Source organism: Paroedura picta, chromosome 8 (genome assembly GCF_049243985.1).
Source record: "Paroedura picta isolate Pp20150507F chromosome 8, Ppicta_v3.0, whole genome shotgun sequence".
NCBI lineage: Eukaryota > Metazoa > Chordata > Lepidosauria > Squamata > Gekkonidae > Paroedura > Paroedura picta.
The window spans coordinates 35838256-35857468 of NC_135376.1; the positions used below are offsets into that span (position 1 = coordinate 35838256).

The window sequence follows — 19213 nt, forward strand, 5'->3', positions numbered from 1 at the left end:
ATATAATTACTCCTGAATATAAACTCTACATGCAGGAGGGACATGCTGGGGGCAGTGCTGCCCTGTATATAAGAGGGCATAGAGTCAAATAAGGTAAAAAGCATTAGGGAGCATCAGGGGAACATCTTGGCCTCTATGCCCTGTTTGTTGGCCCTCTAAGAGAACTGGTTGGCCACTGAATGAAATAGGATGCTGGACTAGATGGACTACTGGTCTGAGTCAGCAGGGCTCTTCTTATGTTCTTAGTCAAATAGCCAGTTAAGAAGGAGACAGCAGAATAGGTCAATGAGGCAGCTGCATTGGCTACCGGTTGCAGCCTGGATCAGGTTCAAGGTTTTGATCTTGACCTTCAAGGCCCTTCACGGTCTGGGACCCACATATCTGAAGGACCACCTATTGCCCTATGTAAGTTCCAACTTATTGGTCATTCCTGGCCCCAAAGAAGCTTACCTGACCTCAACCAGGGCCAGGGCCTTTTTGGTCCTGGCCGCAACCGGGTGGAATGAGCTTCTGGAAGAGCTGAGGGCCCTGAGGGAGCTTCCCACATTCCGCAGGGCCTGTAAGACAGAGCTCTTCCGCCAGGTTTATGGTTGAGGCCAGGGCATGGAAGACACTGCCGCCACATTTTTTATCATCTTGGCTGGTGGCTTAAAATTCGCCTGACATGCCAAATGGTACCCGCACAGGTTGGGAGAAGAAGGTATTAGTTGCCACCAGAAACTGAACAGAGGACTGTTTTAATGGGTTTTCTAGTGGGAATTTCTGTTTTATGTGGGGGTTTTACTGCATAACCCACCATGAGACTGCTTGCCATGGGTGGCAAGATATAAATGGGAAGGCGACTGTAAGCCGGTTTGAGCCTCCTTCGGGTAGGGGAAAGCGTCATATAAGAACCAACTTCTTCTTCTTCTTCTTCTAAATCAAATAAATAAATAAATAAAATATTGAAAACACAACCTTGGTCACATTCAGAAACCAGCAGTATACCCATGTCTCCTGCGACAAAGAATTTCCTTTCTCTTTGATGTCTGAGATTACCATTTCAGCACGCTCAACAGCACACTCAATACTGCCAGCTCTTGATGACATCACAGAAACAGGCACTTTAATGAAAGGCACTTTAAATAGTTTAAATACTTCCCTTTTAGGACCAAGATACGCATGAAGGAGGCAGTTCAAATACTACACAGGAAAAACTGTGATTAGAATGGCATAGAATCTTGCCTTCTGAGACAAATAAAGTAAAACAAAACAAAATAGATTGAGCAGGGTGTGAATGCCAACCCTGCAAGATGAAGCTGTACTATAGCTGGCGACCCCCTCCCCCAAGCTATAGATACAGTAAGGGAACCAGAGGGCCCATGGCTGCCTTCAGAGGGAGGATTTGATGGCTTCAGATGGTTCACACTGACTGAGGTGGATAGGTTGCTGATGTCAGTGAGGCCTACTACATGTCCCCTGGCTCATGGCTACTAAAACAGAGCGATGAGAGTATAGAAGGTTCCCTTGGGAGATAACTACCCCCTCTCTACAGTTGAGTTCTGAGGGCAATGAAAGAGGCTGTAGTTCATCCTCTACTGAAGAAACCAGCTCTGGGGCCACGTGACCCAGCCAATTACTGCTCCGTCTCGCACTTGGCATTTCTAGGGAAGGTGGTTGAAAGGGCTGCTGGTAACCAGTTATTAGCATGCCTAGGACTGAAGTTTACCTAGGGTAAACTTCAGTCCTGGATCCATTTCAGACTGGATTTTAGCCTGGCCATGGGGTTGACAGCATTGGTCACTCTGATGGATGACCTTCAACAATAGCTGGACCAATGCAGGTTAGCACTGCTCGTGATATTAGAGTCTAATAATTAGACCTCACGGCAGCTTTTGACATAGTTGATCATGAGCTTTTAGCTCACTGCCTAGTCGACTCCAGAATATGAGGGAAAGACTTACAGGGGTTGATGTCCTTCCTTCAGGATTGCAGACAGAGAGTCACAGTTGGGGAGAGTTTATCACACTGCTGCCAGCTTCCTTGTGAAGTGCCACAGGGTGTGGTTCTCTCCCCAACTTTACAACTAGTCCAGAATGCAGCTGCCTAGAGCCCATATTTGTCCCATCCTTTGATAGCTGTACTGGCTTCTAGCTGAATTCCAGATAAAGTTTATGGTCTGTGCCTGGCATATCCAAGGGACCGCCTCTCTGCCTATGTTCCATGAATTCCAACAATTACTCCACAAGGAGAATTACTTCTGACAGTTTTACATATGCATTAAATTGCATGGTTGTACTGAGATGTTTGTAGCCTCAATTTTATATGTGTTATTAACATTTTTATTAATGTTTATGTTTTATTGTTGTTAATGAGCACTTGTTCACCACCCTGAAGCAGCTAGGGAGAGCGGTATATTAATTAATTAAATAAATTATAATATGTATGCTACTATGGACAATAATAATATGCATGCTACTCTGATCTTACCATGCTGCATCAGCATCTTGTATCACTCCTGCAGATCCTGCTAATTTCTTCCTTGATACTGTTGCACATGAAAGCGAAAATTAAGTAAGATTTTTTAAACTTAAAAAATAGATGTACATACAGGTGCATGACTTTCAAATGGTGTGTCATAAGTTTTCCTTGTGTCTCGCTGGACTGCTGGCAGTATCATCCAGTCTTTTAATTGGAAAGAAGTCAGCCAAACCTTCCAAGTCTGAAGACAGTCGTTATGAAGACTTATGGCTGCCATCAGAGCTGCGGCAGCCTCACATCTCCTCTTCTCTCCCTCTTCCCTGTAAGGTCTAGTAAACTGAAATACATGGCCTGACATCACATTGCAAGTTTCCCTACCCCTGGCAAAGAGGGACTGACAAAGGCAGGGGACCACCAAGTTCATTGGTTGGTTTTATTTTAGACATTTATATCCAACCTTTCTCTCCAATAGGTGCCTAAAGCAGCTTACTTTGTATTTACCTCTTCCATTTTATCCTCACAATATTCCTGTGAGGTAAATGAGGCTGTGAAAGAATGACTAGCCTAGGTCACCTAGCAAGTTTCCACAACAAAGTGAGGTTTCAAATCTGGGTGTCCCAGAACCAAGTCTGACACTCTAACTCTCCACCACGCCAGTTCACATTTTCATGTTGCATCTCACATTCTCTGTTGACTAGGACCACTTTTGAAAACCACCCTAACTGATGGGGAAGCATTTTCTTACCAGCTGCTCGATTCTCAATGCAGTGTGCACCAGTTTCATAATGCACTGTGTAATATTTGTGCAACTTAAATAAGTTTAACTTGAACTCACAAAGTTTGAGTCTTCGGAGTTCTTCCCTATCCCACCGTTTTTCTTTCGCAATGACACATTCACGAAGCCGATCACTCAGGTACTCCAGCAACTTTCTACGGTTATTGTAGATCTCCCTCTCAGGTGGTGTCAGGGCATGGAATGGGGTACGTGCCAGTCTCTTGTCCTGCAACATACAACACCACAGAGAAGACATGCAATATCACAAAAATCTATTTCCCTATTATAGGAACAGAGATTATACCTGAAAGTGTTGTAGGAGAAGAAAACAAGCATAAAACTTGTCAAAATTAGCACTAAAAATACCATACAGAATTTTCACTGGACTGCCATCTTTTTGTGAAATAGAATCCATTTCAGCTGCTGTGCTTTCAAAAGAGGAGAATTTTTACAAACCAAATACCTAATCTGTCCCCACCTAGTTGTGTGTAAAAAAGAATTATCTGCCAGTCATACCTTTTCTCTCCCACTTGGGCAAAGCAGGACACACACATTGACACCTGCAGAAGACTGGATGGGGGATACGCTTCTAGGTAGCACTGTGTGTGAACGAGACCTTGGGGTACTTGTGGATTGTAAACTAAACATGAGCAGGCAGTGTGATGCAGCGGTAAAAAAGGCAAATGCCATTTTGGGCTGTATCAACAGAGGCATCACATCAAAATCACAAGATGTCATAGTCCCATTGTATACGGCACTGGTCAGACCACACCTGGAGTACTGTGTGCAGTTCTGGAGGCCTCACTTCAAGAAGGACATCGATAAAATTGAAAGGGTACAGAGGAGAGCGACGAAGATGATCTGGGGCCAAGGGACCAAGCCCTATGAAGATAGGTTGAGGGACTTGGGAATGTTCAGCCTGGAGAAAAGGAGGTTGAGAGGGGACATGATAGCCCTCTTTAAGTATTTGAAAGGTTGTCACTTGGAGGAGGGCAGGATGCTGTTTCTGCTGGCTGCAGAGGAAAGGACACGCAGTAATGGGTTTAAACTTCAAGTACAACGATATAGGCTAGATATCAGGAAAAAGTTTTTCTCAGTCAGAGTCGTTCAGCAGTGGAATAGGCTGCCTAAGGAGGTGGTGAGTGCCCCCTCAATGGAAGTCTTCAAGCAAAGGTTGGATACACACTTTTCTTGGATGCTTTAGGATGCTTAGGGCTAATCCTGCGTTGAGCAGGGGGTTGGACTAGATGGCCTGTATGGCCCCTTCCAACTCTATGATTCTATGATTCTATGATTCTATGATTCTAAGACAGGTTTTTCCTTCAATACGCTGACCAACTCTGCATGGTCTTTTACACTGATTGCAAGTGCAATGGGTAGATGAGTAGTTATGGAATGAATAAATGAAAAACTGAGAGTATATTTTGATAGTTCCATGGAAACAGGGTAATTCCATCCATCTCACCTGTTAGGGAACAAGTATTACTCCCATGGGCCTTTCAATGGTTCCTCAGATCTACCTACGCCTGATAGTACAACCAAGCTGTTCCATGTAGAGCTGTGAGAGCAGAGCTGAGGACTAGAGTACTGCATTCTAGACCAAGGTTAAAGACCTTCTGGTGGTCTGTGAACCAAAGGACTTTCATCTGATCCCCAAGCAGTACCATATCTGGTACTAAAATTCAATCCCAGTCATAACAAGAATGTTGTTAAAAAAAAAAAAAGATTGGATACTGCCAACTTTTTAATTCAGTCCAACTCCCTTCCTTATTACAGCCTTTTTGGGCAGTGAAAGGAGACACTTCCTTAATTTTTCACCAGCAGATAGGCTGGTTGCTTTCAAATGCTGTGAAGGACTGAATCCTAATGTACACATTAGCATTACATTTTTCTTTCAGGTCTATACATAAAGCACAGGCTACCAACAATTGCAAATGTTCCCTAACGGTGCTAATTTCTTAAAATGAAACCTGACCACCTTTGGCAGGTTGGGCAGGAAACAGATCTGGTCCCTGGAGTACACAATAGTCTTTTTAAAAAATGCCATTTCTGTAATATTATTTAGTTGAAAAAAAAAACAATCATGACCTGCAAAAAAATCCAGAATATCTGAGACCTCTGCTCTACTCTGACCGATTATCCACGGGGCAGGAACCCCAGGATGGCGGCAGCAGGGCAGCCCCGATTATGCAGGACGCTGCTGCCATCCCAGCTGTGGCCCGGTGCAGTGCCCCGGAAAACTCATGGCAAGGGAACGCAGAATTTTCCATGATCCCTGGAATGCCACAGGTGCGAGCTGGGGCTGGGTCAGGCCAGCGCCGTGCATAATAGGCAGAGCCGCCCTTCCCCCGACCTATGGTGTCCCTCGGACTCCCCCTACCCCCACCTTGGTGGGAGAGCGGCATGCCTCCCCTGTGAGTACCCGGCGTGGCTGCTGCCAGGCATAATGGGTCTATGATAGTATCATACAAACAGTGCAACCATTTCTGAATACACTTTTTTCTTTTCTGCAAATATGAAAATTCTTCTCATTGTTCTGTAAGCTACTACAAGCATGCCAGCCTGATATTTAAACCATAGTTTGCATACCAGTTCCAAAAGTAGCTCAGAAAAAATGTACAGGTGTGGCTGAGATCCAAGATGCCTGGGCAAGCTTGAGTCTTAACCATTGTTTTCCTTGCAGTCTTTCCCATCGATGCTGCTCTGTGAAATAGTAACCACCTACAGCCAATGAAAGCAGGCTTCTGAGAGCCTTGTGACTCCTGACTTCGAACTGTGCTGTCACTTGCTCTCTCTAGGCAGCCTGTGACTTAACATTTGGTAAATCTTGTTTGACTTGGAAGGTCAGAAGAAAAATGAATTAGAGAGATAAAGAAAATAAGGACAGATGCTAGAGCCATCAAGAACATCTGCAACCACCAAGTCCTTTGTTAATGACTGGAACAGCTTTCCAGTAATTTTTAAATAGCTTTGAATTTCTAGGTGTTGAAGAAATACCTGGTAGAATTTGAAATATGCGTAGTCCACTACTGTTCCCACTGCACTTCTAGTCTCATCTCCAATAGTTATGGGCATCAACATGTCTGCACCTCCAGCTATTAACATGTTAATCTGGTGAGATAAAAGAAACAAAAATAGATCAATGCAGAACTGAGAATCACAGGGCTGTTTTAATGAACTCAGCACACAGCTAGCCTTGCCATCTTATCCCTCCCCACTTCCCATCCTCATCTCTCTCCTAGTGACCTTCTTTCCTCTCCTCAGATTCCCACAACTCTCAGATTCCCATATCTCTGAGCTGAATCAGATATGATGTTGCAGAACCAGTGAGTGAACATATCTTCCCAGCATCATATTTGATTTTGCCGTGAATTTACTCTAATTAAACTCCTTCTCTCTTTGTAGTCCTCACAGTTATCCCCTCTGTTTGATTAAAACATCTTCCACAATACGCAGTTCTACAGGGTAAGGGCTTCCCCTCACCAAGGCCAAATGAACCTCCCAAGAGGAGGAAATGTCCAACAACAGTTGAGCTGAGCGGAGTTGACCAGCAAATCTTTTCTGTCTACACTTCACAGCCTTTTCCTGATGTCATCCCCTTTCTCTTTTACCCTTTGCCCACCTATAGGTAGGGAGGGACTTTGCCTTTGTGACAGAGCACATTTCACAAGCAGAAGCTCCCAGGTTAATTTCCTGCCATCTCCAGTTACAAGATTCCAATAGGAGCTGAGAAACGTGTTTGTCTGCCTGAGCCACTGTCAGTCAGGGCAAACAATTTGGAGCTACATGGACCAAGAATTTCATTTGGAATAAGGCACTGTCCTATCTTTATATCTGGAAAGCCAGGATCAGATTATTTACCACTTTTCTTACCAAAGCAAGCCTATTTGCCAATGTCTTGTTTTGTTCGTACAAAGGGTTAACCACAGAACACAGGGCACTTCCAACAGCTTGTCCTAATGGGAGATTTGGATCAGCTCCGGCAGCCAAAAGCTTAGCCACAGCCTGTGTAAAGGGGAAAGGGTGGGAATAGGTAAAAGCATTCTTATGAATGTAAATATTGTTGCAACATCAGTTATTAGAACAACTAGTCACTGAATGTAAAATCTCTCTTCAAATATCTCTGCTGATACAAATGTGACCAACAGACAAACAGGGATAAACCAATGTACCTCCAGCTTTCCCCCACCCCACCATGGTCACCATTTTCTTCTTACTTAGGCCACAAAATTGCCAGTCTTCCACTGCCACTATGGTCAAAGAAAAACAGCCAAGGAAGACCATCACCAGCCTTATCCATCTACTGCAGCAGCAAAGGCAGTAGAATCACAACTCAGCTCAGCCTCGATCCTTTTATCACCAAGGTGTCAAGAACAGGCTGTACGAAAGCTCCCAGCCTCACTTTCCTGCTCTTGAGGCATCATCAAGCTTCAGAAGGGGGGGGGATGCTCTTTTGTTGAGCATTTGTTGTACCAGTCCTCTAGTTTTGCTTTGAATCAAGGTCAAGTCCACCCAGACCTGTTGAAAAATATACTGCCTTCCACCCTCAGTAAATCCCAAGTTGCCATTGCATCAAGGACAAACAGTTCTAACGAAAATTAAAAGAATCTTCTCACACAATTTTGGCTTTTCTTTAATTTTTTTGTTAGGTGGATAGGGAACTGGTTAGAAACCGCACCCAAAGAGTGGTTGTCAATGGAGTTTCGTTGAATCGGAGGGAGGTGAGCAGGGGGATGCCACAGGATTTGGTACAGACCAATACTTTTCAACATTTTTATCAATCATCTGGATATGGGGGTAGAGGGATGGCTCATTAAATCTGCAGATGACACCAAATTGGGAGGAGTAGCAAGCACCCCAGACAATAGAGTTCAATGAGATCTGATCATGATGGGCAAATGAGAATAAGATGCGATTCAATACGGAGAACACTCTGCCCACACAAGTTATAGATCTCTGGCATGGTTACCCTGAATGTGTAATGGCTGAAAGCAGGTTGTTTCTTCCATTGCATTTAATCGTTTTTTTTCATTAGATTTGTAGGCCGCCACTCCCAGCCAGCTGTCTCGTAGCAGTTAACATCAAATTCTGGATGCAAAGTTTAAAATTAAAAGCATAATAAGTAGAACAGGGGTAGTCAACCTGTGGTCGTCCAGATGCCCATGGACTACAATTCCCATGAGCCCCTGCCAGTGTTTGCTGGCATGGGCTCATGGGAATTGTAGTCCATGGACATCTGGACGACCACAGGTTGACTACCCCTGCAGTAGAACAATCAAAAACCTCCTACCCACACCCCACACCAATCTAATCCCTCCCATCCCTGGCCACCAACACCCAAAGGAAGAGAAGTGCTACCCAGATGGGGATTATGGGGAACAGTTAAGGAGGATGGGCCCACCATGTCCCCTCAGCCTGGCCTCAGCAAAAAGCCTCGTGGAAGAGTTCTGCCTTTCAGGCACTGTGGAACTGCATAAATTCCTGCAGGGCCCATAGTTCTTCTGGGAACTCATTCCACCAGGCAGGGACCAGGTCAGAAAAGGCCAGGCAAACCTCACACAGGCCAGATCACCAACCTGTTGTTATTCACAGAACAGAGCACCCTGTGAAAGGCATAGGGAATAAGACAGTCCCTCAGATAATCAGACCATTAAGCAGATCAATGTCCCTGAAGGAGGAATTTGAAACTAGTTCTTGTAAGAATCATCCACTTGAGATTGCAATACTCCCAAAATAAATTAAATGAAACCCTAATCTATTTGCAAGAGGTTAAGTGTACTTGTGGGAAGGGGAGAGTAATGCTCACCAAATCATTTCCATTAGCAATGGCAAGTGAAAGAGGGGAATGGCCACTCCAGAGGAGATTTGGATTTGCATTGTGATTCAAAAGAAGATCAACAATATCGCTCACATCCTAAAAAGGAAGCATAAAATAAAATCAATAAAGACGAAGCACACTTATCAAAATGATGGAATAAGATATTTGTTTTTAATACAATTAGATATTTAAAATCTGTTAGACCAAAAGCATGCAGATATTTCTTAATTTGCACTTATACACTGACAGTAATGTTGATTTGGCATTGACCTCTATGTGCTTCAACAAAACAAGTTGCAACTGACTTGGCAAAAACTAAAAACTGAGTTCTTTATGCGGTTTGGGACCTGCATACCTGAGGGTCCGCCTCTCCAAACCCATCCCCTAAAGAGCATTTCACTCAGCAAATTCCAACAGGCTGATGATTCCCAGCCCCAGAGAAGTACGCTTGGCCTCAACCACAGCCTAGTAGAATGAGCTTCCAGGAGAGACCTGGACCCTTACAAAACTGTTTTTATTTATGCCTTCCCTGAATACACTCTGTTTTGAGAAGAACAGACAGTAACTGAAAGTGTTGATGCTGCTACGGGGCACCAAGATCTAGTGCCTAAATTAATTGCTGTTTCCAACCAATTGTAATTGTTTTTAATTTGAATTAATGAACGATGTTAATTATTATGTAAATTTCATGTGAATGATATGCTGTATACCGCCCTCAGCCAGTCCTTGGGGGGGGGGGGGATTTATCAATCAAATAACTAAACTGCCAAAGTTCTGAAGGACCTGCAAAATGGCACTCATTCACCAGGCATTTGGTTGAGGCCAAGGGCTACATTCTCTACCAGTGGAACAGGCCCTCTACTGAGGCCTCACTCCCTCCCTCCAAGCATGGTTTGGAAATCAGAGTTTCACCTATGCAATCTCAGTCAAGAAATGAAAACACCTTGACCTTTAATCTCTGCAGTTTCATGCAGTGACGAATAATACAAAGAAAGCTTTTAGGCAATCATTTTGGCCTATTACATCTCCCCACTGAAACCCTGAACCCACAGAACTGACCACACACAGAACTGATCACACAAACTGACCACACAAAAAACCCTGAACCCACAGAACCCACACAAAAAATATTTGATGCCAATCCTCACTGGCATCAAATATTGATATAGCAGTTCAAATTAATGGCTGGTAGAAGTTGTCAGAGTAATGAATAAGACAACAGCCAGGAGGCAAAGAACCACATGCCTAGGTCTGCATATCCAAAAGGGCTTTGGTCTTGAGTTTCTCAAACAGCTGCACCTCGCATAGCAAGTGACTTCTGAAACTGAGGGGACTTTCAAGAGCAGATTGTGATATTACATGGGGTCAAAAATTCTATTGGGTGTAGGCCAAGACCCACAGGTTCATGCAGCAATCTTTTGGGCCCTAACCTATACGAAATGTTCCTATGAGAATTTTTTCAGTAGATGAAAAGAGTGGGATTTTTTACATGTGCTTAATGCAGCCTTTTTCAGCCTTTTAACTATGGAGTAACCCCTGAAATATTCTTCAGACTTCAAGTAGCCCCAGAAGTGATGTCACCCAACCACACCTCCCTGCCATGCCCCCGGAAGTCATGTGTTCTCAGTGTACATGACATCACTAATCAAATAAAATGCTTGTTAAATTATTCAGGGCCCTGATGGAGCTGTCTCAGTTCCTCGGGATTTGCAAGACGGAGCTCTTCTGCCAGCTATATGGCTGGATAGGGTCAGGAACATCTGGGGCACAGCTCACAAAACTGAGGACCATCTGAACTATAGAGATACTTGGTTTGCTGCTGATTAAAAATGGGTTTATTATGTATTTTATGTTTTAATTGGTTTGAATTATATTTTATTGTATTTGTATGGATGCTGGAAGCTACCACAAGCTGGTAACCCTAGGAATGGTGGCATATAAATTCAAAGAGATGATGATGATGATGAAGTTTCATTTTTGTGTGTATAGTATCTTGCCTGAGCAAAGCAAGGAAGCACTCGTCTCAGCTGTCATAAAGCCCACCAAGCAAAACAGCAATTGTCATCAGGGGAAATGATCTATGTATTTAGGAGATCACTTGTAACTTTGGGAAATCTCTATCCCGTTCCTTTTCCGTTCTGTATGAATTCAACAAGGCCATGACAAACCAGCCAGATAATCAGAAAGCCACTCTGTCTTCTTGGCTCCTTCCCAAATTGGTTAAAAATAATAAATAAATATTTTTTAAATATGAAATCCCCCCTGCTGGGATAACCCTGGGGTTATTAGTGAGAATGACTGGGCTAGTGCAATATGAAGTAAGCAGCAGATCTTCTACAGAAAAACCTTGAGGAAATATTGCATGCAAAGGGTGTGTGTGGGCAGAACAGCAAACCAATGATTGTATCAGGTTGTTCTTTGCAAATGTTGTGGAAGTGATAATTGGTACAAAAATTTCGAAAGAAGCTTGAAAGGCAACAGAAGAATAAGCATCTAAGCAAGAAACAAAAAAAAATGCAACTGCAATATTCAAAAGGATCTGCCTTATCCCAAATTTCAACCTGAATACTATGCATGACAAATGAACATTTTTATGTGATGGCCCTGAAAGCACAAACACAAAAGAAACACTACAGTAAAAGCTGAGTTTCCTATTGTGACTTAAAAATTCAACAGCAGCAGCAAAATGATGCTTAAAAAAGAACTACACCAAGGTAAATAAAGACCTGCTGCAATTACAGATCCTTAATTATGTATGAGCAAGTAAGAGAGGTAAAGTTATTGACTTTTTATTTATGTAACTGAAGGCAGCAATAAAAAAAACTGCAAGGTAAGAAATGCATGTCAATGAAGTAATCAACTCCTGAATAAAAGAGTATTAGTTGCAACTCATTATGGTCCATCAAATAGGACTTTTTCCAATACTGCTAATTTATACAAGACTGATCATCAAAAGTAATTAACAAAAAGCCTTAGTAATTTAATGAGAAATCTCTAAATGCTTTCAACATTATGCTCAATTTCCTCCCATCTTTTACCATTTTAACAATGTAATCACCAAATAATCCACAGTTTTTTTCTCCTGCTTCATCCCATCCTAGTTGATCATCGCCACTAAACATTATAAAGTTGAAGTTGCATGCAGCCAACTCACTCTCTACCTGATTTGTCCCCGGGGTGTACAGCAATAGGAAGATACCACTCTGTCTGCGAGGACCAATCAGTGCAAATTGCACTCTTCCAATGAGGGCCAATCAGTGCAAATTGCTCTCTGTCATTGAGGGCAAATCAGTTCAAATTGCATGCAGACGTTGACCCTTCCCTGGGAGTGTGCAACCAATAGGAAGAGAACACTCTGCCAATGAGGGTCAATCATGGGGCTTATTATGTCCTCCTCCTGTTGCTTGCTGGGTGGAAGAGGTGCTGGTCTCTCTGAAAAGCCCTGCTGCTGGTAAGTTGCTCCATTCTCAGCTTCTTCCCACCCTCCATCTGCCCCAGGCAAGGGTGGAGGTCTCAAATTTCAGCTCTGTGTTGGAAGGAAGCATAGATGAGCTGCAATGGAGGCACAGATAAACCATGTGTTCTCCTCCTGTTGCCTGCACACTCCCAGGGAGGGCCAATCAGGTAGGAACTGAGTTGCCCTCATTGGCCAACTGCAGTTTGAACTGATTGGCTCCCATTGGCAGAGTGCAATTTGCATTGATTAGCCCTCACTGGCAGAGTGGTATCTCCCTATTGGCAGCACACCCCAGGACCTATCAGGTTGAGAGTGAATTGGCTGTATGTTTAGTGATAGCTGAGGAGGCAAACATTTGACTGCAGGAGAAGACTGCAAGGACCTCAAAAGTGCTATATGCTAATGGCCTCAACTTAAGAGTGGTTTCACATGGTACAAATAGTAGAAGCAAGTTGTGAATGTGTTCAGCCAACAGGACTAACTATGTCCATCCATCCATGACCCCTCCACAGAAATGTTATGTGTTACATATGAATGCATTTGTATAAGCTTCCCTTAAGCATCAGGCAGGCTCACAGACAAATGGACTAGTGCTTGGCCCTATCATTAAATTATTTTCCATGTCTATAGCTTTGTTTGTTTAAGTATGCTGTTCCTTCTGTCAGATGTCCTAGTAGCTGTCTACTTCCTCCAATCACAGGCCACAGTTACCCCTGCTGTTAATGGGTTTGAATTCCAGATTTTCTGTAGTCTGAAGATATTCAGGTGATTAGCCGTGTTGGCCTGAAGCTGCAGAACAAAGTTTGAGTCCCATGGCTCCTTTAAGACCAACAAAGTCTTTTTCAAGGTCTAAGATTTTGTGTACTTAAAGATTTTGTGCTTAAAAGTTTTGTTGGTCTTAAAGGTGCCACTGGAATCAAATTTTGTTCCGCAGTCTGAAGAAAATAATACTGCCTTTTAATTGAACAAAACACTAAGGACCCCTGCTGGCCAAGGCTTTACTTGTCTCTAAATTGTTGTCTTGCCAGAGGACTCCCTCCTTTCAGCAACAACAGTATGATATACAGTCCCAATAGCATGAGCAAGAGAAACAGACTTGCAGAATCCATGTTGATTTTTTGCTTTTTTTGAGAACACACTGGAGAGAGATGTGAACTTCCGTGTAGGAAACAGCACTCAAATAACCCAATCAACTATTTTAAAAGCAATGGGTCCTGTTTGCCACCTATTAATTTTGAAAGAGCTACATGAGCATCTCAACATTTCAGTGCTACACCATAGTACTAACCACCTTCTTTAAAAATATATAAAACATTTTTTAATTAAGTTCACAAAACAGTCTTGTCACTGTGTTATCTCTGACAGTTCCCCTAATGCAGGGGTAGTCAAACTGCGGCCCTCCAAGTGTCCATGGACTACAATTCCCAGGAGCCCCCTGCCAGTGTTCGCTGGCAGGGGGCTCCTGGGAATTGTAGTCCATGGACATCTGGAGGGCCGCAGTTTGACTACCCCTGCCCTAATGTACTCGTACACACACAAGCTGAAGCTGCCTTACCCTGAATCAAACCACTGATCTACAGGGGTCAGCACTGTCTACTTTGACTGGCGGCAGCTCTCTAAGACTCCAAGCAGAGGCCTGCTCTTTAATTTCATCTACTACCTTTCAAGCAAAGATGCCAAGGATCAAACCCAGGGCCTTCTGTATACCAAGCAGATGCTCCATCACTGAGCCACATAAGATAACCATGTTGCATACAAGATTCATAGCCATGGCAACTCGTGAACAAGTAAAAGAGAAAATGGAATTTTCTCCAGTAATGAGTCATTAGAGTCTGAGTGATGGAAAAATGTAGTATCACATATCCTTTACCCAGACAGTTTGGGAAGTAAGGTAAGAGGAGGACCAAAGATTCATTTGTTGCAGCCTTGTTTCCCACAATGATTCATTAGTCACTATAGGCAATATTTCAGATGCTCCAGAAAGCTGATTGACAGGGCAACAAGGCAACAGTTTGCCTCCAGTATTCTGCCCCCCGCCAAGCATTTATTAATGTGGGTTAACAGATGTTGAAAGCCCTATCTTCCTTTAAGTAGTGTAATCACTTTTAAAGCCACCCAAGCTAAGGACCTTTAGCACACATTGAGGCAGGAAATTATTAATAAAGCACTATGTGAAAAAGTATTTCCTTCCTGCCTTTCCTGAATATATCTGGACTATCAGCTCTTGATCCAGCTGTTATATCTATGCAGAATGTTTCAGAATACTTTGTAAAGGTACCCAGGTTCCTGTTGGTCCAACTGATTTTACATTTAAAGAATATCCCTTCTAGTAAACAGTTTATTTTGAGTAACCAATGGAAACAGAGAATGTGATCTGGAGCTGTACTTGGGCTGGGTGCTTTCATCACTGCCCCCAAAAATGTGAAAACCAAGAAGGAAGGTTGTACAGGAAAGTTTATTTACTGGCAAAGTTACCGTTAAAGGGTGCTGCTTATTCCCTCATGACCCTGGTGTTCTCCTAAGCTGGTTAAAATAAACCCCATTTATAATTCCCTGGCTGAGAAGTCTCCCTAAACTTTCTGTTCAGATGTTTTATTTTTTGTTTATTGGCCAAAAGAGAACAAAGTTTGAGTTCAATAGCACTTTTAAAACCAACAAAATTTTATTCAAAGCTTATATCTTTAATATAATTCTGTTGATCTTAAAGGCCACTGGATTCAAACTTTGTTCTGCTGCTTCTACAACATGGCTACCCAGCTGAATCTATCTATCTGGCCAAAAACATTCAATTTTCTCCAGATACCGTTCTAGCTTTCTCTGTCTGCTTGCTTGGGTGGCCTCCTGTTGAGACTGTCCTTGTTGTCTTGCAGTTCAATTTCCGCATCAAAACCACAAAGATGTCTTGACTTCCATGTCAGCTGGTAAAATCATTTTAAGCCATAGCAAGTCATGGCTTTAGAAGTTTGAGACTGGGAAGTGGGCAGGTGACTGATCCCCTGACTGATATGTAACTATCACAGAGGATCCTATTCTACATGAACCAGCTTGGGAACATTTATTTATTTATTTATTTATTTATTTATTTATCTATCTATCTATCTATCTATCTATCTATCTATCTATCTATCTATCACTAATGTATCATCATTTATAATAATTTTTGACTGCTCATATAAATGCATCTGTCATCAGGACATGCATAAGCCCAGCATCAGAACAAGATGAGACCTCCTCAGGGGAGGAGTCCTCCCCCTCTATAAACGTTACTGCACACTAGTAGCTTCCCAGAGGGAATCCCTCAGACTGTCACCCAGGAGGAGGTCCCACTCACCAACCCAAAAGAATTGGGACTACAGTCTTAGTGCTTATGTAACAGCACACAGCATCACATTTCACCACCCTGCACAAGAAGAGCCTACTTTGCTTTAAGTTCTGTCAGGACCAAGACCCCACTAAGCACCAGAAAAGATGGGATGTAGTCAGACAACCTACAAACATTTCTGCAGGTTACTATTGCAACACTTCTAAGGGCCAGCTCCTATTATCTAATTCCTGCACTGCCTGAATAATTCCCCTGCTATGAAGGCCTTCATGTCAGTAATCTTTGAACAGCTTGCTGATACTGCTGGACAGCTCCCTTGCTATTTTGGTGGCCTGGTTGATTTAGGCAGACCGCAGCCAAATAACAGGGTGTTTGCATCAAGTCCTTCATCAAAGCATAACTCAACAGCTGGGATATTATTCCTCGAGATTTGAATTTTGTATGTGAGATTCTACTATTTCTTGTGAATAACCTTGTCAGTGGAGCACCTCATTCAAAATGTAAGCACAGAAATGAAATGAAATGGTGTCTCCTCTCAAATCTCAAGGGATGCTTGCTGTCCTGTAGATGACTGGTCTTCAACCACAAGCTTCTACATTGCAGAATTCTTCTTCTGTTTGTTGCTGAAACTCCAGCTTAACTCTCAAAATCCAAGCTCCTGACCTGCATTGCATTCACTCTGCTTTTGGTCTGAATAAATGAGATTTGGGTATGCAACAGCCTTGAAACACACACGTTTTCTTTAACTTCTTTAGCATTAATTTCTCTCATCACAAAAAAAAGAAGGCTTTGTGTATGCCAGTGGCAGGGCACTGCTGCATGGATTCCTTATCTTGCAAGACTGGACTGAACATATCATGTCCCTACTGTTGAACTCTAAGGATGCAAATAGTTTGAAAGAGAGAATGAATAGGCACAATAAAACAATGTCTTGCACACTGTCTTCTACACAGGTTTCACTCATCCATTAGATTTAGGGAGACCTTTATTTTCTTTCATATGTAACTATCAAAAAAATACAGGACTTCATGTAATAATGCCTTTGTTTAAATTATTTTTAAAATGTCTTAACAAAACTACTAATCTAATAAAAATGCAACACAAATAGTTGTCCATCCTGGAAATCTGGAATTCTTGGTCAAGAATTCAGATTCCTGTGCAGGATATCTGTGTCCTGCAGAAGAAAAGATTGCTGGTGGGTCAGTGCTGACTGTTCATCTGGCTGTAGGTATCGAGCTTTTGATTTAATGTTGCAGCCTGAATGCCAGTTCCAGATGACTGAAATTCCTTAAACTACTAGGTCCTAAGGCTTTGAGATCAAAGCATCAATATTAGCAAAGTAAGAGGCAGTTGGATGTTTCTCATAGAAAATAAATATTAAAGTTCCACTTTTAAAACTTGATTTCCTTACCAAGGTAACATCTGAAAGACTGGAAGGGGTAAAGATCACAGATGCTTGCAAAATACTTCAGTTTGACAGAAAAGATTTCCATGGTTCCCACTTACCTTATGACTGTCGTCCCTCTCACACGCAATATGAAGGGGTGTCCTCCCACCTTCCTCTGGGAGAATGGCACATTCTGTGTAAAAGCCTTTAGGAGGTCCAGGTTCATTAAATAGCTTAATCACTGATGAAGATTCAGGAGGCTCTGCCTACAGGGGCAGTGGGAAAGGAAATCACAAATGAAAATGGCTCCAAGGATTCCAAGAGGTCATAGTCTGTTCTCTATGATGGAATTAGGAATTGTCCTCTCTGAACTACCCCTTAGAGGTGATTATTTCCTCTTCAGGTCCCCTCAGCAACTTACACTGCACAAATATTCTAAGGCACAGTAAAAAGTGCTGCCCCCTTCAGAGCTACATGTATTCGATGAACAAACAGTGCAGTACATATGAACAGCTTACTGAATCAAATTAGTGTTTCATGTAATCCTGTTATTTCTGCTCAGACTGGTACCAGCACTCCAGGTGTTGGACAAAAGTCTACTTTGAGACCATTCTGCCTGGAGATGCTCATGGTCAGGTCCATAGACTCCTAGCCTGCATAGCATCTAAGCAAGGAAAGTGGACAGACAGATAGACTACCAATGCCACCCTAAGCAGAATTGCATCTTTAAAGGTCTACTGAAGTCAACAAGCTTAGAAGGGCACAGCTCTGCTTAGAATCACACTTTTGGTCATGGAACAGAGGTTTAGGACTCAGTGAACCAAACTGTATATCACTGATTCCATTTTATGTTTGTTTTATTCAGAAGCAGTTACATGATTCAGATAGCTCTTTCCACCATCTGCTTCCTAAAGTTTGGCTGCTTTGTAAAAACTATTTTAATTATTTTAATTCCTATTGTATTTATTAAGTGTTGTAAACCACCCTGAAACAGCGGATCTGATAGAGGCTGTCTATAAGTTTGATAATAAATAAAATAGGAGAATTTGTGTGTTCCAGGGCAACTGTTTTTCATATCACTTTGCAAAAAAAAAAAAAGTGCTTGATCAATTCTACTCTATAGACCAGGGGTAGTCAAACTGCGGCCCTCCAGATGTCCATGGACTACAATTTCCAGGAGCCCCCTGCCAGCAAACGCTGGCAGGGGGCTCCTGGGAATTGTAGTTCATGGACATCTGGAGGGCCGCAGTTTGACTACCCCTGCTATAGACCTAAATGGCAGTGTTGGAGTAAGACAAACATACCTTCTGGAGGCCAATCCTGTCTTGGCTATATATGTAATCCTCATCTTCTGCCCTAACATCAGGGTCTGTTACTGAATGAAGAAGCAATTCTGTTATTGTAACCCCTTCTCCACCAGAAAGGGCAGCAGCAATATGAAGAGGAGCCACACCACCAAGCTGGAAAATAAATGCTATATTTACTCACAAATCAATCACATTAACATTTAACTGTGTGTCCCCAGCACAGTAGCTCATAGCTAAGAGCTAGCTTAAAATGTATATGAACCATTTTAGCTAGGATTAAAGCTTTAAAATTAAAAACACCAAAACCAAGGTAGCAGAATCAAAATCACAAGATGTCATAGTCCCATTGTATACGGCACTGGTCAGACCACACCTGGAGTATTGTGTGCAGTTCTGGAGGCCTCACTTCAAGAAGGACGTAGATAAAATTGAAAGGGTACAGAGGAGAGCGACGAAGATGATCTGGGGGCAAGGGACCAAGCCCTATGAAGATAGGCTGAGGGACTTGGGAATGTTCAGGCTGGAGAAAAGGAGGTTGAGAGGGGGACATGATAGTCCTCTTTAAGTATTTGAAAGGCTGTCATTTGGAGGAGGGCAGGATGCTGTTCCCATTGGCTGCAGAGGAAAGGACACGCTGTAATGGGTTTAAACTACAAGTACAACGATATAGGCTAGATATCAGGAAAA

The 19213-nt window shown here is 42.7% G+C and overlaps 1 protein-coding gene across 2 annotated transcripts in view; it reads right to left on the reverse strand.

Moving 5' to 3' along the window:
• The window catches only part of ANKMY1 (ankyrin repeat and MYND domain containing 1), a 46187-nt gene that overhangs the window by 8549 nt on the left and 18425 nt on the right, over positions 1–19213 (reverse strand). For both annotated transcript variants that reach the window (XM_077349007.1, XM_077349006.1), the window contains exons 9-15: positions 18524–18679; positions 17339–17485; positions 9042–9149; positions 7109–7240; positions 6233–6346; positions 3296–3461; positions 2470–2527 (exon numbers count right to left, since the gene is read on the reverse strand). In XM_077349007.1, coding sequence (XP_077205122.1) covers positions 2470–2527; positions 3296–3461; positions 6233–6346; positions 7109–7240; positions 9042–9149; positions 17339–17485; positions 18524–18679 — 881 coding nt within the window. The remainder of the gene's footprint in view (positions 1–2469; positions 2528–3295; positions 3462–6232; positions 6347–7108; positions 7241–9041; positions 9150–17338; positions 17486–18523; positions 18680–19213) is intronic.